Below are 22473 nucleotides of genomic sequence, written 5' to 3'. Positions count from 1 at the left end.
GTTGCCCAAGTGAAGAGAGCTATAGCCAGGTAAGCCTGCAAATCTTAGCCTGCAGTGAATAAGGTGGAGGCTGTCAGGTTAAGGAAGGAAGCAGATGGCATACTTCTAACAACCTGAGAAGACTGATAACTATTTTGTCTTGCTAATTCTTTCTGTTATGAGAAGCTATACTTTTTGTTCCTATTTATCAGTATTTATATAGTATTCCAAGTGAGGTCTCACCAGGGACCAATACAGGGTTAATATATCTTCTCTTTTTCTGCTGACCATTCCTCTCCCTATGCTGCTTCAGAACTGAGTTTTGTGTTTTGGTTTCAGCCACAATAAACTTCTTGATCTGTTTCTGGTGTGGCTGCGTTTGGCCGTTTATACCCCCTTCCCCAGTCTACCACAGTAACCCTTAAGTGCTATGCTGGGTTTCCAACAATGGACAGTCTGGATCTTTAAGAAGTATCCAAGCAGATCCCAAAGAGTAGAGTCATTTCATGCTGCTCACTCCCAGAGATAAGCAGTGACTATCCCTAAGTGTTAGTATTGTTTAAAAATATTTACTGGTGCTGAGTTGTGGACTGCTCTGGTTAAATTTAACACCTGATTATATCTCTCCCTGCGCACCATAGCACTCCTTTGCTTTGTCATACTCTTTTGCAACCTTGAGATCCTCAGATATGATTGCTGCAAGATCCGTCTTTTGTCTGGTGCATATCATATCTTGTTGCCCCTTATGTACTGCTTCCTTGGATTTCTGCACTCCAGATATATGATTTTTCTCTTTGCTTCATTGGTTCTTAGTTGGCAAGTATTCCTCAATCTCCTCAATATTTAAGAAAATATGAAAGCAGGAAAATAATTCTAGACTTTATTTTTGATCTAGCAGTTACCTCTTACTTCTTTGTGTTTTCAGCTCTGTCAAAACCAGGGCGAGATTTGGCAATAGCCATTTGAGTCTTCATTCTCAACTATACTGCCATATGGAAGATCCACAGTTTGATCCCTGAGTTTGGTTTTCTGCTATCTGGGCTGGCTGGGCCTGTGGATGTTGCAGCATCAGGGTGGAGGAGACAGCTTTGGTCATTGCTTAAGGGTGACACCTAATGTCCATTGAAACATGACCACAGGAAAAGACCGCATGGACCATTCAGTCTGCCTATCCGTCCAATCAATTTAGCATCACTTTCTTAGAGATCTTCTGTATTTATCCCATGCTTTCTTGAATTCATATATTGTTTTAGTCTCCATCACTTCCTCTGGGAGGCTGTTCCATGCATCTACCACCCTCTTTGTAAAGAAATATTTGCTAAGATTACTCCTGAATCTACCCCCTTTTACACTCATCACATTATCCCTCATTCTAGAGCCTCCTTTCTATTGAAAAAGGCTCACCTCCTGTGCATGGAAACCTTTGAGATATTTGAATGTCTATCATATCTCGCCTAGCTCACCTTTCTCTAGGGTATACATATTTAGATCTTTACATCTATCCTCATGTACTTTAGAATGAAGACCACTGACCATTTTAGTAGCTACCCTCTAGATCGACTCCATCCTGTTTACATCGTTTTGAAGGCGCTGTCTCCAGAATTGTATACAGTATTCCAAGTGAGGTCTCACCAGGGACCAATACAGGGTTAATATATCTTCTCTTTTTCTGCTGACCATTCCTCTCCCTATGCAGCCAAACATCTTTCAGGCTTTTACAATCCCTTTATCCACCTGTTTGGCCACCTTAAGACTAGATTCAGGACCCATGATCGCAGAGTTCCAGAAAGAGCACTGATGCATGGCTCTTGGACCAAGACCATTACTGCAGTGACCAGACTGGATACGTTGGAGGGATTTTAAAATAGCAAATGAAGGCTTATGGTACCAGAATCTCAGGTCTGATTGAGCTGGTAGCCCAAAAGGAGAGGAATCAGGGGTTAAATGTAACCAGAGCAGTCCAGAACTCAGCACTGGTAAATCAAAAACAAAGTCTGTATAATCACACAGTTTACAAGTTTTAGGGTGTAACTTTTCAAGACCATTTTCATTAGGAAAAATTGTTGATGAATCAGACCCTTGCTTTTTTAATATTATTTTCATGATTTGGCTTGAGGACTAAATAACAGCAACAAAGAGCCTATGAGGTGATCTCAGGCCAAATCCCAGTAAAAGAAAAGTCTCTTTGTAAATATTTCGGGTCCCATGTCCAGCATCAAAAGCAGAGACTCTGAGCATCCTCAGACCTAAATTCAAGCAGAAGCAGCAGAACTAACAGCAACATAGACTCCATACCTTTTCTGCCCCCTCTGTGACAGGGGGGGGGGGGGGGGGAGAGAAGTTGCTTGAGGAAGAATGGAAGGAAGGGATTTTTCTCAGCTGGGATGACTGTATTAGGAATTTAACTATATCTTGGATGTATTATATTTTCTCTGTCGACAAGCAGGGCTGAATTAGCAGTGATATGTGGGTAACAATGGGACCCTTCTCACTTAGCTCATAGAACGTTTGCTCCACTGAGTATGTGTGGGAGTTCTCATGTGGGCATTATTTTGTGAGCCCTGCAGACATTTTTCATCTGAGCTTCAGCATGGACTTGTGCCTTAACTTTTTTTTTTTTTTCTTCTTTGATATCTTTTGGTTTCTCACAGGACAAGCAGGATGGTAGTCCTCACATATGGGTGACATCATCAGGATGGAGCCTAATCACGGAAAACGTCTGTCAAAGTTTCCAGAACTTTGACTGGCCCCTACTGGGCATGCCCAGCATGGCACTAACCCTGCAGCCAGCAGGGGTCCCCCTTCAGTCTTCTTTTTTCCGCACAGCAGTAGCCTCGCGGTTTAGGAGCTCTGAAGAGATTCCTGACAGGAATTTTCCTCACGGAGTTAATTAAAATTAGATTGCCCCACAGGGGTCCCTCCTCTAACTTTTCTCAGGCCGCGGTACTCCGGTAAGTTTTTAACCATTTTTCGTCGATTACCGTCGAGTTTGGCCCTCGCGGCCTACTGGCCGTCGACCGTACTGCGGCTCAATTTTTTCTATGGCCATGGCATCGGGGTTTCGTCGGTGCCCGGACTGTACTCGCACCATGTCTATCACAGACCCTCATGGCGTCTGTGTAATGTGTTTAGGCCGTGAGCATGATGTCCTGACTTGCACCAAATGTGCCCTCATGACACCAAAAGGTCGCAAAGCCAGAATGGAGAAGATGGGACTCCTCTTCCGTGCTCACACCCCGACGCCGTCCATCGCATCGACGTCATCGGAACCGGCACCGTTGAAGTCGCACCAGCATCGACAACCATCCAGTGACCGCCCGCTATCGACGTCTTCACGGCCATCGACTCCCGTTTCTTCCCCTCAAGATCGAGGGGATCGTAGGGAGAAACTTTGCCATCGGCATCGTAAGTCTCGGACCGTCGAGGGAGCGAAATCATCGACCTCGCCACCGTCCGAGCCACCATCGAAGAAGCCCCGTCCAGGAATGGCACCGACCACTCCTGCGACCGGGACATCGAGGCCACCCTCACCCAATCGGGGTTTGGGAGTCGCGATTACGCCTGTAAAGGTGGTCCCTCCGACTGTGCCTCAGCCTCCCTCTTCCGTCATGGAGCCGGGGCTGATTGCCCCAGGTCTCTGGGAAGAACTGGACTGGCTGGTCCAGGAGGCTATCGATAAGGCGATGCAACGACTCCAGGTTCCTCCAGCACCGACACTGGCACCGAGAGTGGAACAGGTCACCGACCCGATTCCAGCAGCGCTGGCACCGCTGCTATCCCGGATGGAGGCGCTCATGACTGCCCTTCCACCGGTGATTCCCGGGTCTCCAATGGCTCCGGTGCGCTCCCCGATGACGGCTTCATCGGGAGGAGAAACACCGTTCCACATTCCTCCTTCGGGGGTATTGCCTCAGCCATCGATGCCATGTCATCCCTCGCCACCGATTCATTCATCGAGAGCCATACGCACATCGGCGCCATCGATGTCTTCGATGCCGGCACCGGTGCCCCCCAGGGCATCTGCAGTGCCCCCGGTGATTCCTTTGATTTTCTCGGAGCCTCAGCCGGGCCCTTCGGGTATCCAACCCCCTTCTCGTCCTACAGGTCAGCCTGCTGATCCTTATGACACCTGGGGTGATGATACTTCCACAGACACCGATGACTTGCCTTCACCTCCCTCTCCTACTGAAAGTAGAAAGCGTTCTCCTCCAGAGGACCTCTCTTTCATTAATTTTGTGAAGGAAATGTCGGACTTGGTCCCTTTTCAGCTTCAGACGGAGCAAGATGATAGGCACCAGATGATGGAGCTTCTCCAGTTCCTGGATGCCCCTAAAGTGATCACTTCTATTCCCATTCATCAAGTTCTTCTTGACCTCAAAAAGAACTGGGAAAACCCTGGATCCATTGCCCCAGTACACAGAAAGGCTGACACTACCTATCTAGTACAGTCAGCCCCTGGCTTTCAAAAATCTCAGCTTGACCACCACTCGGTTGTGGTAGAATCAGCTCAAAAGAAAGCAAAAATGACGAAGCCTCACTCCTCTACCCCTCCTGTTAAGGAACACAAGTTCCAAGGGGCCATGCTCATCTCCAGAATTGCTTCTTACCAGCTGTACATTACCCAATACAACAGGGTCATTTTCAAGCAAATACAGGACTTCTCTGAAACCCTGCCTGACCAATTCCAAGAACAGCTTCAAATCCTTGTCAACAAGGGCTTTGAGGCAGGACAGCATGAGATAAGAACAGCTTACGATATCTTCGACACCTCCACTAGAGTGCCTGCAACTGCCATTTCGGCAAGACGCTGGGCCTGGCTCAAGTCTTCTGACCTTCGCCCAGAAGTACAAGACAGGTTTTCTGACCTGCTCTGTATAGGAGATAATCTGTTCAGTGAACAGATTCAGCAAATAGTGGCTGAGTTAAAGGACCATCATGAGACCCTCAAACAGCTCTCATCGATACCTTCTGACTTCCCCTCTAGGCAGCCCTTCAAGAAGGACTCTAAGAAGTCATTCTTCTGCCCAAGGAAGTACTATCCTCCACCAGCAAGGTCCCGAATTACGAGGCCCTATCAAAAATCTCAGCCTCGCCAGTCCCGGAAACAAAAGCCACAAGCAGCTCCCCAGCCGGGGCCTGCTTCAGGTTTTTGACTTTCCCTTGGAGAGCAGCAGCCTGATTCCTCTGCCAAGCATACCAGTGGGAGGTCGATTGTGCCACTTTCACGGCATGTGGCACTCAGTCACAACCGACCAATGGGTGCTAGCAATCATTGCTCAGGGTTACCACCTAAACTTTCTTGCTCTTCCACCGGACTCACCACCTCTACAAGCGTGGGGAGTAACCGTCCACTCTGTCCTTCTGGAGCAGAAGGTTTCCCTTCTTCTCCAGTTAAGAGCAATAGAACCCATCCCTCTTTCGCAACAAGGCCTAGGGTTCTATTCCCGGTACTTTTTGATCCCCAAAAAATCCGGGGGCCTTCATCTAATTCTGGACCTACGTGCCCTCAACAAGTACCTCCAGCGGGAAAAGTTCAAGATGGTAACCTTGCGCTCGCTTCTACTTCTTCTACAAAGAGGAGAGGGGTCTGCTCTCTGGACCTCCAGGACGCATACACCCACATTACGATATCTCCAGCAATGCGATATGCTCTCAGACCTTTTCAGGAACGCCTATCAAATCACGTCATCCTGATTCAGATGGACAACCAGGTGGCCATGTGGTACATCAACAAGCAGGGAGGCACAGGCTCCTTCCTTCTGTGTCAGGAAGCTGCGCAGATTTGGGCGGAAGCGCTCTCCCACTCGATGTACCTCAGGGCCACCTATTTGCCGGGAGTGCACAATGTTTTGGCAGACAAACTGAGTCGTGTACTCCAACCGCACGAGTGGTCTCTCAACTCCTTGGTAGCGACCTCTCTCTTCCAGCAATGGGGTTATCCCCAAATAGACCTCTTTGCATTCCCTCAGAACCACAAAGTGGACAATTACTGCTCCCTCATTCGGAGCAAGCGCTCTCAGCCCAGAGATGCATTCTCCCTCTCGTGGGCAGCCGGTCTGCTTTATGCATTTCCTCCACTTCCTCTTCTCTCGAAGACTCTCGTGAAGCTCCGTCAGGACAAGGGAACGATGATCCTCATAGCACCTCACTGGCCACTCAAGTGTGGTTTCCCATACTCCAGGATCTCTCCATCTGCAGGCATATTCCCTTGGGAACGGACCCGCTTCTGATCACTCAGAACGACGGATGTCTACGCTATCCCAATCTTCAGGCCTTGTCCCTGACGGCATGGATGTTGAAAGGTTAATCCTTCAACCACTTAACCTTTCAGATTCGGTTTCTCGTGTCCTGATTGCTTCACGGAAGCCTTCCACAAGGAAATCTTATTCCTATAAATGGAAAAGGTATACATCATGGTGTTCTTCGCAATCCCTTGATCCCTTTTCCTGTCCAATCCCAAGGTTTTTGGACTATCTCTGGCATTTATCGGAATTAGGTCTAAAGACCTCTTCCATCAGAATGCATGTCAGTGCGGTAGCCGCCTTCCATAAAGGTGTCAGGGATGTCCCTATATCGGTACAACCCCTCGTAACACGTTTTCTGAAAGGCTTGCTTCATATCAAGCCACCTTTACGTCCTCTGGCCCCTTCTTGGGACCTTAATCTGGTTCTCGGGCGGCTCATGAAACCACCATTCGAATCTCTTCACTCCTGTGACCTAAAATACCTCACATGGAAAGTGATTTTCCTTTTGGCTATCACTTCAGCTCACATGGTTAGTGAGTTACAGGCCCTAGTTACCTATCCGCCTTACACTAAACTCCTGCAGGACCGGGCGGTACTCCGCACTCACCCTAAGATTTTGCCTAAGGTAGTTTCGGAATTTCACATTAATCAATCCATCATACTACCTATCTTCTTTCCCAGGCCCCACTCCAACCCAGGGAAACAGGCTCTGCATACCCTTGACTGTAAGCGGGCTCTAGCGTTCTACCTAGACCGTACAGTTGCCCACAGGAAGAGCACTCAGTTATTCGTCTCTTTCCATCCTAACAAATTAGGGCAACCTGTGGGTAAGCAGACTCTCTCCTCCTGGTTGGAGGACTGCATATCTTTTTGCTACCAGCAAGCAGGCATTCCTTTTCAAGACCGTGTCAAAGCACACTCTGTGAGGGCCATGGTGACTTCAGTAGCACACCTACGATCGGTGTCGCTTCCTGATATTTGCAGGGCTGCCACCTGGAGTTCTCTCCACACTTTCGCAGCCCACTATTGCTTGGACAAAACTGGAAGACAGGATTCCATCTTCGGCCAATCTGTCCTGCGTAACCTATTTCCAACGTGACGTACCAACACCCTTCCGCCTGCCCGGTGGGGTTCAGGATGCCCTCTACCAAATTCCACCCCAGTTGTTGTGCCTGTTGCATTTGGTGCCTGTTGCATTTGGTGCATGTTCGGACATCCTCAGCTCGGTACTCACCCATATGTGAGGACTACCATCCTGCTTGTCCTGTGAGAAAGCAAGTGTTGCTTACCTGTAACAGGTGTTCTCACAGGACAGCAGGGTGTTAGTCCTCACGAATCTCGCCCGCTGCCCCTCTGTGTTGGGTTCGTAAAGTTTTGTTGTTTTATTTTTTCGGCACTGCCTGTAGCTATCAAATAAGACTGAAGGGGGACCTCTGCTGGCTGCAGGGTTAGTGCCATGCTGGGCATGCCCAGTAGGGGCCAGTCAAAGTTCTGGAAACTTTGACAGAAGTTTTCCGTGATTGGGCTCCATCCTGATGATGTCACCCATATGTGAGGACTAACATCCTGCTGTCCTGTGAGAACACCTGTTACAGTAAGCAACACTTGCTATCTTCATTCTTTTAAACTTTTTCATTTGCTGTGTTGCCTCACTGCCTCGATTGCCATCCAAACAGCACTTTTCAGTACTATCTAATAAAAAAGATTTTTCTTTACAGAATGTCTAGCATCAAGAAGCCCACTATTAGTGACTTCAAAGACTGGGTATGCAGCAGGAAATAATCATTACAGATGGGCATGACATCTGTTACAAGTGCCTAGGACCAAGTAATGACCAGGCCAGTTGCTACCACTATAGCTGAATGTCTCCGTGTTCCCAAAAGAGCAAGGCCTGGAAGATGGAGTTGCGAGAAGTCTTGAAAAAGTCACAGATGGTCCTCCTCCCAAAGCAGAACCTTGACTTGCTCCCCAGGTGCCGAGTTGAACAGGAGCTCCCCAAGAAAGCCTCCCCTCATATTGGAGTAGGCTGAAAGATCCTCCACTTTTTTAGAGTTGAGCAAGTGAAAAAAAACACCATTCACAAGCCTCATTGAGCCCTTCATAGGTATCGTGTAGTTCAGGGCCTAGCAAAAAAAAGAAGCACTATTCTGCCCTTTATCCAGACCAGGGAGTAGATGTTTATCCTGGATATGAAGGAAACCTATACTCATATACTCAACCATCCCTCCAACTAGTGGTAAGGGGGGTGGGTGTAAGGGGGCAGACTGCCCCATGTGACAGCTAGGAGAGGGTGCCATTGTGACAGTGAAATTAGGGGCAGCACTGACCTGGAGAGAGTGTGCCATGTGCAGACCCACACCATTCACCCATCTCTCACGTTTCTAGGGGGCAAATGCTGGGGTAACATGGAAGGCAGATGATAGAGTTTCTGGGAATATGATAGGGTTGCCAGCTTCCTAGAAATATGATCACTGACACTCTTGCTGCTACTCCTCTAGGAACTCTGATCCATGCTTTCACCCTTCTGCAGCAGAGGGGGGAGGGAGGGAGTGAATTGGGGATCAATGGGGGTGGAAATATGGGGCGGAAGTATTTACCCTGGATGCCAGCTACTTTAGGTTCATCACTGCCTCCCACTAGCACTATCTACATTTTGTAGTGGAATCCTCTCGCTACTGGGTGCTTCCTTTTGGATTGTCAGTGGCTCGGAGGGTCTTTACCACATGCCAAGCTATAATAGCAGTTCATTTTCATCATCATGGCTCTGTGGCTTTCTTTACCTGGATAATTAGTTAGTGACCGTGACTTCCATAGAAGGAGTGCTGACCTCCCTACAGAATAATTTCAACTCCTACAATCACTAGAATTCCAAATGAACTTTGAAAAATTGTCTTTCATCCCATCTCAGAAAATCAAATTCATTGAGACTTGGATAGACTCTCTACAGGAGAGAGTGTTTTTTTCCGACAAACCAAGCAAATATCCTCCAATTCCTTGCTCATTGATTGCTGAATTCGGCCAGGTAGTACTAGTTGTTCTGGGCTATATAGTGACAGCAGTCCATGTGTATGACTAACCTGCCTCCACATGCGACTCCTGCAATGGGGCCTCTGCTCTCAGTGGGATCAGTTAACTCAACCCTTGACAATCTCAGTAAATGTCTTGCAGGAAACAAAGCAAGAGCTTTGCTGGTGGCTAACCCCCTTTGTCTTTTAAGATGGGGCATCACTCCATCTACTTCCTCATCAGGTGACATTAGCAACAGACGCTTCCCTCACCACACGTGGTGATCCAGACCGGTGAATTCAACTCCCTCCACCTCGCTGTGAAAGGGACCGTCTCCAGTGACCTCACTTGTGCGACTAGAGCGACCAGCTCTTCTTAAGGCAGGTCGCAGGCGCCGTGCGTCTGGCATCACGCGCCAAAGGAGCGCTTCAAAGGGGCCTGCCCCTTTGTGCGCCCCTTCGTGCCGCCCCTTCGTGCCCCTGCACTTTCAACACATCATTGTCTCTGGGACTCCAGATATCTGCTTCCTCACAACTGACTTAGTCACCATTCCCCCTACTACAGCAATTTCATCTCTCTCGTCTTTCTTCCGTTCCCTTGCCCTCTCTACTCCCAGGAACTACTACCCCCCTCCGCCTGTCACCCCAACCTCCATCCTCATACTCCCTCTCTCGAAACTCTCCTCCAACTGCAACCTCCACCCTCATACTCGCTCTCTCGAAACTCTCCTCCAACTGCAACCTCCACCCTCATACTCGCTCTCTCGAAACTCTCCTCCAACTGCAACCTGGTCGTGCCATCCAAATAAGCCTACCAGAATAACCTCCTATACAAGATACCTCTTCACTTTTACAAAATATCCTTACTTCTCCATCTGACTGTTTTTCTTTGGAACTTTGAAACCCCTGGATGCCTCGCAGTGCACCCCTTAGCGCAGTCCTCTGTGAGCTTACCCCCTCCCATAAGAATACTCCCCCAGAGTATACTCCCGCATCGCTCCGACACCCCTCAACAGACCAATAACAACCCCTAAATAGAACAACACTTCTGCCCTTTATCCCTCCCACCCAGCCACCTCCGATTCACCAATGCAGCACACCATAACAGCATTCCCCATCCCTAGCAACAAACATACTACCTGCTGACACACAACACACCACTTTACCTATCACACCGCAAATCTCTGATACCAATCATGATTTCCCCAATTACTCAGCTCCTTGGCCTCACCACTCTGTCCATTGTCCTCTTCAACTCCCAGTCATTAGTGAAAACCCCCCCATACTAAACAACCTCGTTATTGGCTGCAAACCAGACATCTGTGCCATCACAGAAACCTGGCTTAAACACTCAGACACAGCACTCCTGAACCAGCTCCCCAAACATTCATTATTCTCCATTCCAAGGCCCAAAAGAAGAGGCGGAGGCCTCCTACTAGCGGCCAAAAAAGATCTCAAACTAAGATCTCTAAATACTATCTCCCCACCCAAATTTGAAATTGGCCTCTTTAAATCACCCAAACTTCAAATATGCCTAGTCTACACCCCCCCCCCCCCCCCCGGTCTTCTTGATCACAACCCTTCTCCCCTCATAGAATTTATAACCGACAACCTAAACATAGATGTCCCAGCCATTATACTGGGAGATTTCAACTTCCATGTGGACTCCATTCCCCCCTCCCCCTCCTGTGAGTCCCTGCTTAACACCCTCAATGCCCTAGGCTTCAATCAAATTATCACCTCTCCCACACACAAAGCAGGACACATGCTTGACTTAAGCTTTCTCAACTCATGCATTTACTCCCCTAACTCCCCCTCCTCCACTCCTGTCCCATGGTCTGACCACTCACTTATAAAGGTACATCTATCCATAAAGCAAACATCTACTCCCCACCCCTCACACAGCAACACCATACACTTTAGAAAACCCTATAGCAAAGAAGACTTAATCACCTCACTCACCAACTCCCCTGATATGCTAGACCTATCAAGTCCTGACTCTGCTCTCTCCACCTGGAACATCATTACAAATAATATAGCTAATAAACTTTGCCCCCTACCACCAGAGTGATAAGCCATTCCCACAACTCAAAAAATCCCTGGTATATTCCTGAACTAAAAAACCCTCAAACTGGACCTTAGAACGAAAGAAAGACTTTGGCGCAAAGACCCCTCACACAACCAATTGGCCTCATACAAATTCTCCTTACACACTTACAGATCCACCATCCTCAAAACAAAACGTGACTTTTACACAACTAAAATCTATGACTACCAATATAACCCTATTCTCTTATGTAACCAGTCTCACAAAATCACTAACCCCCCGCCCCCCCATCCCTGACGAGGACTCCAAAAACAAATGCGAGGAACTTGCCCTTTTCTTTAAGGAAAAAATTGCAAAAATCCTCCTACGCTTCCCCACTTTCACCCCCCATACAAACCCCCTCCCAAAAACCCCAAACACCATCTTAGACTCACTCGACTCCACTACCCCCTCGGAAATCGAAACCATCCTAAAGAAAACGAACCCCCTCTTCACACCCCACTGATACCATCCCCACTAAATCCCTCTTAGCTATCCCCGACACAATTGCTACTCCCATAGCGGAGATAATCAACTGCTCACTCTCGTATGGCAAAGTCCCTGACCTCCTAAAACAGGCCATAGTCAAACCTACCCTTAAAAAACCCAACCTTGATCCCTCCGATCCAACCAACTACAGGCCCATCTCAAACCTTCCCTTCCTTGCAAAACTCATGGAAAAAGTTGTTAACACCCAACTCACAGACTACTTAGAAAATCACAACATTTTATTCCCTTCCCAATTCGGATTCCATAAGTTCTTCAATACGGAAACCCTCCTAATCTCCCTCACAGATACCCTCCTCAAAGGACTAGACCATAGCCACTCCTACATTCTCGCCCTGCTTGACATCTCCGCCTCCTTTGACACCATAAGCCACAACATCCTAATTAACCATCTTACAGAAATCGGCATCACAGGAACAGCACTGCTCTGGTTTAAATCTTACCTCGAAAACAGATGCTACAAAGTTAGAATTGGAAATACAGAATCCACACCCATCAAACTAACGCAAGGATCCTCCCTCTCCTCTTACTTATACACAAAGCCCTTCATAACTCTAATATACACTGGCTAGATGATTCCCCTCCGTTTCTTCACCTCCAACCGACCCACGAGGACAGCTTACAAAGGAACCCTTATCACACCCTCACCTAAGACCACCTATCTCAAATCCACAAAAGACCGAGCCCTAGCGATCACAGGACCCACCCTCTGGAACTCAATGCCCCCTGACCTCTGCCTAGAACCTTGCACCCTGAAATTAAAAAAAAACCTCAAGACCTGGCTCTTTAAAAAGGCCTTTCCGCAATAGCACCCACCCCCATATCAACCCTCCTCCGCCAACAAGTTGCTTCACCTTTATCCTCCCACCCCCCCGAACCTTCCCCCTGCCTCACCCTCCTCAGAAACCCACCCCAATTTGAATTCCCCCTAATTCCTCCTGAAAAGACTCCTAGCCCCCATCCCGATTTTTCCCCTTGTCATGCCACCACCCTCCCCCTGGAAATGTGCGCTAATATTCTTGACCCATAAATATATTCTATGCTCCCATGTTATCAATCTCTTTACCCTCTTTCCTCCTTCCTTATGTTCCTTTATAATATTTATTTTTCCATCATTTTAGTGTATTATCATAGTTTGTTCTCTATAATTATGCTGTTCCATTGTCAACCCCTCCTCCAAGTTGCCATCCTCCCTGTTCCATGTATTACGTTATGTTCCATGTAAACCGATATGATGTATCTACGAATATCAGTATATAAAAGCTGTAAAATAAATAAATAAAAAAAGGGATGAGGAGCCCATTCAGGGTCCTTCCAAAACCAAGGGACTTGTTTGTTAGCAGAAAGGCAGTTTCGGAAATGACTTTCTTGCATCTCCTTGAGAGAGAAAGCATTCTTATTCAATTGACAATCAAGTTGCAATGTTCTAAGTCAACAAACAAGGAGTCATGGGGTCATGGACTCTCTGCCAAGAAGTGATAAGAATATGGGAATGGGCATGCAGACACCAAATGGTTCTTCATGCAACCTACCTCCTGGGGATCACCAACACTTTATTGGACCACATCAGCAGGGTATTTAATCCACACAAATGGTCCCTGCAACAGTCAATAATCAACAGACTGTTATGTCAGAACTTAAATTTAAGACCAGAATAGAATATACATGACCTAAAGCTCCAAGATGACTAACTACAGGGATTAATTTTGAGAGGCAGCAATAGGAGCAGAGACTGCAATAATATTTGAGACTCTGAGGACGACTACCTAAACAGCTTGCAACCTGTGTCAGGATACCACTGTAGGATGTTTCTGAATCATGTGTAACTTTTATTTTGGATATAAAGAAAGGTTTTTCCAGAAACAAACTGGAGTGTGGTGCTGAACTGTTTTCTTCTGTTTATTCTTATAGTTTGTTACATTTATTCTCATATTTGTCAGAAAATAAAGTTACACTAGAATTGGAAAAACACTACTTTTATGAATAGGAACAGCTACTAGGTCAAAATGCTAAATGCCCCATATTTCTTTGTTTCTGAATGGTGAGATAAGATGTTACTGTCAACAAGTCCCCCGTGTCTTTAGAGTCACAGTTCAGAATAGTTCATCTTTGTTTTCATCTGGCTGGGGACTGGATGAACTCCAGAAACCTTTATCTGGCTATTATTTGTGCACTGGTCTTAAGAACTACAGCAGGTTTCTTGAAAACATACAATGTGACCTTTTCATGAATGAACTCCCTGCAGGGTGATGTATGGTTAGGTATTTAAATCTGCCAAATGTGTGACTAAACTTGATTTCAACTTTTATGGAGTTATCAAGCCAATGAAGAGTGGATTTCTGGGGGGTCTGCATGGTTTTGTCTTATTAGTTACCTTAGCTAAGTCTCCTTGGATATACTTGAGTGAATTTAAATATGCTAGCAGTATATACTTGCACATTTACGCATGCAACTTAATGACCTTGGGAGTTTTTTGTTTCTCTTTTAGGGAATGGGACAGGGAACTGGCAACATCAAAGAAGAAACCAAAACTTATTAATGCACTTCAACGATGTTTCTTCTGGAAATTTGTTTCCTATGGGTTCCTGTTGTATTTAGGGGTAAGATCATTTTTAAATTGAGCTATGTCTTTAATGATAAGATCCCAACTATTCTGACATCTCTTTCTTGGGTGTGCCAGAAAAAGCAATTGAGGACATAGGACAGAGTTGTTGGTTCAACTTTTTATTAATTCTGTCTTGTATACTTGTTTTCCTTTTAATGATGGCTTAAATACATGTTGAGGTCCATATTCAGGCACTATGCAGCTGTGCTAGTTAGCCGGCTAATTAGCAGAGTATATTCAGCGGCGCAGTTGTGCTACTGAATATACCCAGCTATCTTAAAGTTAACCTGTTGTGTATAACTGGCTAACTTTAAGACAGCCCTATGGCCTGACCAGAGTTAGCCAAAAAAGGTAACCGTTTGGCTCTGAATTTCGGAATTAGCTGGTTAACTTATTCACCTAACACTACTCCTCCCCGGAATGCCTCCTGCCTGCCCCCACAATGCCCCTGTTTTATCCAGCTAAATTCTAGACAAGTAACTAGTTATCCAGCTAAAATTTAGCTGGAAAAGGGCTGAATGTAGCCGGTAAGCCATGTAAATGGATAGCTATTATGTTAACTGTCAAAATGGCTTTTGAATATGGACCTTGTTATTTTTTTCACCTCTCTTATTTACATTGATGGGAATTCTGTTCTTGTTTCTGCTAGAAACTTATTTCAGTGTCATCTGAGACTTGACAGGTAAGAGTGCTCTGTGCTCTCATGTTGACTAGCCTAAAATTTTATGATTTTGGTAGGGAGAGGTGAAACATACTGAATTTTCCAGTTTACAAATATTGGGGACTTTCACAGATTTCACTTTATAAAAAATATATACAAATGCCAATCTTTTCATAAATGATTACTTCAAAATCAGAGTCATGTTGACTGACCTGTTCAAGTGATTTGGGATCTGGACACGTGCACAGTCAATAGGCTTAAAGAGACCAATATTCAGTACGCTGTTTAGTGGACAAGTTATCCAGCTAAGGTTAGCTGGATAATTTGTCCTGTATATTCAGTGGAAAAAAACGTCCCACTGAATATACTTGCTTAAAGTTATCAGGATACATGTAGCCAGATAACTTAAAAACCTAAATGTTTGAATATAGCCATTTAGGGTTTCAAGTTATCCAGCTACTTACCCGGATATCTTTTGAAAGATAAGGTATGTAGCGTTTTTGCTCACAAAAACCTCAAGAATTAAAAGGGTCTATGGCCTGATTTTTTAATATTCCCCACCTAATGTAAAAGTTGCCCCGGCCCTTCCCCCACTTCCTGAGGACAAAAAATCCCCGCTAGGAGGAGGGTCAGCACTTACCTATTCCCAGCGAGGTCCAGCACAGCGTCTATCAAAGCAGCACTGGAAGCGCAAACTACATCAAGTTTACTCTTACATTACCAGAAGGGTACTTACTTCTAGTGCTGGAAGTGTAAACCTGGTGTAGTTTACACTTCCAGTGCAGCTTTGCGGTGGGGTGTTGTTTGATTGCTGAGAGGGGGAAAGGGGAAGGAAGGGCCTGGCCTCAGTATCTGGTTGCTTATGAAAAAGGGAATTGTCCGGGGAGGAGGGGGGGCAGCGTGACAGCTCCTTGACATTTATAGATGTGGGATAGGGGATACAAAGCCTGATAGGACAACTTTTATTTTAGGTGGGGGATATACAAATTTGGCCCATAGGCCTCTTTAATTCTTGGGGATTTTGTGAGCAAAAGCACTACTTACTGGATATCTTTTGAAGATATCCAGCTAAGTAGCTTACTTCTGAGCAGTTCTAAAGTTATCTGGCTAATATAGTTGGATATGTGCGATATTCAGCTAAGTTAGTCGGATAACTCTACTTTTCCCCGGAATGGCCCATTAACACCTCCTTTTTATCCAGCTATAATTTAGCCGGATAAGTAGTTGAATATGCCAATTGTGCCATTTAGACAGATGGCTTTTGAATATGGACTGGAAAATTAGATAGGATCACAGGTACAAGCCATTTATGCAGGCTTTTAGTGTAATTTACTTAAGGGAAAAGTATTGATTACAACTTTCTTACTTTAAAAGCCTCTGCAAATTTTAGATTCTCACTATAAAGAGGAATCTTTGGAAGAAACTTGCCTGAGCCTGGATCATGATGTCCCTGACTGTTACAGTTGTGGTAGGATGCTCCCACATGGGCAACAGCCTAGAACAGGGGTCGGGAACCCATGGCTCGCGAACCAGATATGGCTCTTTTGAGGGCTGCATCTGGCTCGCAGACAAGTGTCGCCACACTTTCCCGCTGACCCAGCTGCTCCCCGGTCCTCCTCCGCCCGGGCTAAAAATGTTGTCAGCCCGGGCGGAACGCGGCAGGACAGCTGGAGTAGGCGGCACCGGCGTGCTCTCTTCTTCCCCCTCCCCCCGCGGCCCGGAAGAGGAAGTGGAGAGTATCGGGTGCGTGCGCGGCAAGAAGAGGCCACGCTAGTGCGCTCTGCATCGGCCCGAAGAAAAGAAGACTGCAGCGCGGCTCGGAGGAAAATGAAGAGCTTCAACCGCGGCCGATGGGACTCCGCCTCCGCGAGGGCTGAAAATGAAGGAGGTTAGCGTTGGGAGGAGGCTGCTGCTGCCGCGAGTTCCCAGGGTGGGGGAGAGAGAGAGTGAATGAGCGAGCAAGCATGTGTGTTTGCTCGGTCATTCACTCTCTCTCTCCCCCACCCCCACCCCGGGAACTCGCGGCAGCAGCCGCCTTCTCCTAACGCTAACCTCTTCATTTTCAGCCCTCGCGGAGGCGGAGTCCCATCGGCCGCGGTTGAAGCTCTTCATTTTACTCCGAGCTGCGCTGCAGTCTTCTTTTCTTCGGGCCGATGCCGAGCGCACTAGTGTGGCCTCTTCTTGCCGCGCACGCTCCCGATACTCTCCACTTCCTCTTCCGGGCCGCGGGGGGAGGGGGGGGCCTGTGTGTGTGTGTGTGTGTGTGTGATTGCATGTATGTGAATGATTGAGAGCTGTACATGTGAAAGAGAGTATGTCTGTGATTGAGAGCCTGCCTGTGAGAGAGAGAGAGCATGGATGTAAGTTTACCATTGGGAACCTGTATGTGTAAGTTTGTGATTGAAAACCTGTTTGTGTGAAAGAGTATGTGTGTATGATTGAGATCCTTTGTGTGTGAGAGAAATCATGTGTATGTATGATTAAGAGCCTGTGTGTATAAGTAAGAGAGAGCATGTGTGTCTGTGTGTGATTGAGAGCTGGTTTAGGTGATGGAGCATGTGAGTATGTGATTGAGAGCCTGTGTGTAAATGAGAGAGAGAGATCATGTGTGTGATTGAGAGCTGGTTTAGGTGAGGGAGCATGTGAGTATGTGATTGAGAGCCTGTGTGTAAATGAGAGAAAGAGAGGACATGTTTGTAAGCATGTGAATGAGAGTCTGTGTGTGAGAGAAAAAGACAGCATGTATTTATGTGATTGAAAGCCTGTGTGTGTGTGTAAGCGTGAAAAGATAGACAACATGTGTGTAAATGTGTAATTAAGAGCCTATATAAGTGAGAGAGAAAAAACATGTGTATATGTGAGTACTGAGAGCATGTGTGTCATTGAGAGCCAGTGTGAGAGAGAGCGCTGGTATGTGACTGAGAAAGGAGAAAGTTCCAAGCAAACCACCCTACCTCCTGCTAATTCAGAACAATCTCAGGACACCTGGATATCAAACGTTCCCAGGTATGCAGAGCAAAAAAATTTTTGTATCCTTATTATTTTTCATTACTGGGTCTTTGTGTCTGCTATTTTGAAATATTTTGTTGGTATCTGGAAATGTTTTATATGAGTTTTTAATTATTGGATATTCCACTCATCAGCTGTTTCGAAATATGTTCTTTTTGTTAGTACAGTTTTACTGCTGATGATTTTATATTTCTTGATTTGTTTTATAAGGATGGGTGATGTTTCTTTTTTCCTTTGTTACACTGCATACAGAGACTCTGGCTTGTTGCAGTTTCCAATTCAGTTTTTTCTGCATGCTTCTTGTTATGCGTTTTGGTCTCTTTATTCTATGTTAGGTGAGGGACAGCACGTGATTCAGGTGAGGTTTTCTGCTGGCGTGTAGTTTCTGTGTAGGACTCTATAGCAGCCTGACTTGGTCCGTTTTCCTAATAGGAGATGTATTGGTGTCTTAAGGCCTGGTGTAATATTTTCAGAGACTTATTGTACTTTAAAAGTGTGATCTTACATAAAATGCACACATTTACTTGTATTTAGTTTTAAACATATTGTATGGCTCTCATGGAATTACATTTTAAAATATGTGGCGTTTATGGCTCTCTCAGCCAAAAAGGTTCCTGACCCCTGCTCTAACATGTACCGATGATACATTTACCCAGTCAATATTGGCTCTGCCTGCCTCTGGTGACCTGCATGTGGAACTGGGAGCATTTCAGAGAATGCCACCCTGGAGGTTCTGGATTTAAGCTTTCTACCTAAGAGCCTAAATTTGGCTTCCAGAACCTCCCTCCCACATTTTCCTATGTCATTGGTGCCCACATGTACCACGACATCCGGCTCCTCCCTAGCACTGTCTAAAATCCTATCAAATTTGCGGATGACACAAAATTATGCAGAGTAGTTAAATCTCAAGTGGATGATGATAAATTGCAGGATGACCTTGCGAGACTGGAAGATTGGGCTTCCAAATAGCAAATGAAATTAAACATGGACAAGTGCAAAGTGATGTACAGTAGTGTGTAGTAGTTACACAATGTTAGGTTTTATCTTAGGACTTACCACCCAGGAAAGAGATCTAGGCGTCATAGTGGATAATATATTGAAATTGTAGGCTCAGTGTGCTGTGGCGATCAAAAAAGCAAACAGAATGTTAGAAATTATTAGGAAGGGAATGGCAAATAAAACGATGGATATCATAATACCTCTGAATCGTTCCATGGTGAGACCGCATGTTGAATACTGTATGCAATTCTGATCACCGCATTTCAAAAAAGATATAATTGCACTGAAGAAAGTGTAGAGAGAGGCAACCAAAATGATAAGGGTCATGGAATGGCTGCCCTATAAGGAAAGGATAAAGAAGTTATGGCTTTTCAGTTTGAAGAAGAGACCAATTGAGGGGGGATATGATAGAGGTCTCAAAATCATGAAAGGACTTGAACAAGTGAATGGAAATCAGTTATTTACTCTCTCAGATAATAGAAGGACTAGGGGACACTTCATGAAGTTAGCAAATAGCTCATTTAAAACATATTGAAGAAAATTATTTTTCACTCGGCGCATGGATTCCTGGAATCCATTGCCAAAGGATGTGGTTACAGCAGTTAGTGTAACTGGGTTTAAAAAAGGTTTGGATAAGTTCCTAGAGGAAAAATCCATAAACTGCTATTAATTAATAAGCAGTAGTAGCTTGAGATTTATTTAATGTTTGGGTTCTTGCCAGGTACTTGTGACTTGGAATGGCCACTGTTGGAAACAGGATACAGGGCTTGATGGACACTTGGTCTGACCCAGTATGGCATATCTTATGTTCTTATATCTTATGTTCTTAATTGTTGGTGAGATGCTGGGAGTGAAGTTTCTCTGAGATCTGAAATTTAGCTATTAAGTATGCCTGATGTTCACTTAGATAAAACACAGCAGAGACTACTATCTTATATAGTGTTTGCGGCAAAAATAGTAGTAGCAACTTGGTGGAAATGGTGTAATGCACCTCTAGTACAACTGGTGGTGGCTAAATTGAGGAAGCTGCAATATACGAAGAGACAAACAGCTATCGACAAGATAAACTTGGAAGGTATTGCGAAATTTGGAACCCTTTTGATTCATGGGTTAAGACAAAATATAAAGAATGACTTCAATTTCCTTATTTTCTGTGAATGATAGATTTTCTTGTAGTGGGGGGAGGTGGGAGGCTTAGTAGGGAGGTGGGGGGAGTTGGGTTAATAATCTTGAAAACTGTGTTTAGATGTTTATGCACTTTGTGATATGGATTATACATGCCTCTACATATCTATATATGATTTGATGTTAAGTATTTGGCTTGTCTAATTTTCTTATAATCACATTAAAAGTGTTATTTACAAAAAATAAATAATGAAACAAATCAGTATTGTGTTAGTATGACAATGGACCTATGATTATAGAGAAGGCTAATGAAAGCCTTTTGAAGCTGTGAGTGCTTATTATGAGGGTCATTCCTAATAGTATAGAAACTGATGGTATATTGTGGTGGAGTCAACATTTGTTATCTATGGACATCATATGAGGCATGCCCAATAGACTTTAAAGACCCAGTGGAATCAAGCCATTCATGGATTTCAGGAGTGCATCACTGCACTGGAGGAACTCAGTTCAGTGTCTTTTATCTTAATGGCTCTTTCATTTCAATTTGACAAAGAACGTGCCCTTCAAAATTCTGATGCATTCCATTTGGGCTGGGCTAAATGAGCTTCACATCCACGGCCCCAGGTACCTTCAGGAAAAAAAACCACTACACATGCAGGAGTGAAGTACAATTTACTATACTCCAAAGATTTTCAGAAATCAGGTGAACAACCAAATTGTCCTGATCCAGAGAAATAATCAAGTAGTCATTTTCTACCTGAGCAAGGAAGAAGCAATGAGGGCTTTCTATCTGTCTTGGGAGAATGTGGTACTTGGCCATTTCAAATAGCACCACCCTGAAGGCCAGTTATCTGGCAGGGGAGCAAAATGTTCTGGAAGACAGGCCAAATTGCCTGTTGCCCTCACAAATGGGCCCTGAATCAGAGTGTAGTAACATCTTCTATTGGTGGGAAATTTTAACAGATTAGAATGGTCAGACAGAGGTCAGAAAGCAGACTAGATTGGATACCTTCTCTGCATTGGGGAAAGGAACTTCTGCACAGGTATCCTCTGATATATCTGTTGTGGCAAAATCCTTGATAAAAATCAGACAACACAGGGAGCTATGATTTTTGTAGCTCCTTCTTGGGCAATATAAATTTTGATTATGATCCTTCTGGATTTCTTCATTAGGAAATCAGTCAAATTGGACATTTTTTCAAATCTAATATTGTAGAACCAGGAATGTTACTTCATTCCATTCTCCAATTTGTTATCCTTATGGCTTGGATGTTGAGATTGAAGTAATACATTCCTTTTGCTTCTCCAATCCGGTGTCAGGGTCTATGGAGCTTGAATCAGCAACCCTAGCCGGCAGAGGCTAGGAAGCTGCAGAGGAGTCATGACAGATACAGAGGCAGAGAAAGGCCAGGAAACATTTATCCTTCAGTTGCCAGTGTTACGTTTGCTGGCTTGCTGACTACTCCCACAAGATGGCCCACTCACCCAACATTGCTGAGCCAGGTCTCCGCCGCTACTCTGTGCAGCCAGGAATGCTGCCTTCACATGCTGGGCCTAGCTGCTTAGGTGCATGCGTGCGTCAGAGACCTCTTAAAGGACCTGCAGCGAGAACTTAGTTGTGGCGCCTCCGGATGAAGTCAGCTGCTTCATTCCTTATAATGGCCCTTCTCTCTGCCAGACGCCCCCTCTGCAAGGGGTTGACTACCCTTCAGGTAGTGTGAGTTGCTGCTTCAGCATTGGACCTTCATCTTCCAGCCTTGTCTTCACCTCTTCAGCCTTGCCTTCTGCACTCATAAGCCAGCTTGCCTTCAGAACTGACCATAGTCTGTGAACTGATTACTCTCGCGTGCCGCCTGCCTCAGATCTTAGCCTGGACCATGACCATCATGCCTGCCACCAGCTACTGACCATAGTTTGAACCCTCACCACCTCTGTTTGCTGCCTGCCTCCGACCATAACCTGACACCAGATCTATTCTTCTGCCTGCATCTCAGGGAAAGGGGTTGGTATAGGCAAAGCTCAAGCCCAGTCTTGCAGTATCCACTCTGCCAGTTGGCGGTGAGGACCTATAGGGCTTCCCTGTAGGTTGCGTCAATCTCCCCCCAATACAAGGATCCACAATCCTAACATCTGGGTAGCCATGCCCTTAAAAGGACCCATTGGTTCAGCACAGGGTATGCACTGATTAGTGCTAGCGTACAAGGAGAGCAACAGAAACACACCCAGGCAGATACAAGTCTCTTGGGATACAT

At 45.5% G+C, this 22473-nt stretch overlaps 1 protein-coding gene across 1 annotated transcript in view; it reads left to right on the top strand.

Moving 5' to 3' along the window:
- CFTR (CF transmembrane conductance regulator) overlaps positions 1-22473 on the top strand; it is a 575903-nt gene that overhangs the window by 70429 nt on the left and 483001 nt on the right. The window contains exon 3 of the mRNA XM_029615983.1: positions 14311-14422. Within this exon, the coding sequence (XP_029471843.1) occupies positions 14311-14422 (112 nt within the window). The remainder of the gene's footprint in view (positions 1-14310; positions 14423-22473) is intronic.

Source organism: Rhinatrema bivittatum, chromosome 9 (genome assembly GCF_901001135.1).
Source record: "Rhinatrema bivittatum chromosome 9, aRhiBiv1.1, whole genome shotgun sequence".
Lineage (NCBI taxonomy): Eukaryota > Metazoa > Chordata > Amphibia > Gymnophiona > Rhinatrematidae > Rhinatrema > Rhinatrema bivittatum.
The sequence above is the reverse complement of the archived record's forward strand: the minus strand, read 5'-3'. Positions and strand labels throughout refer to the sequence as shown.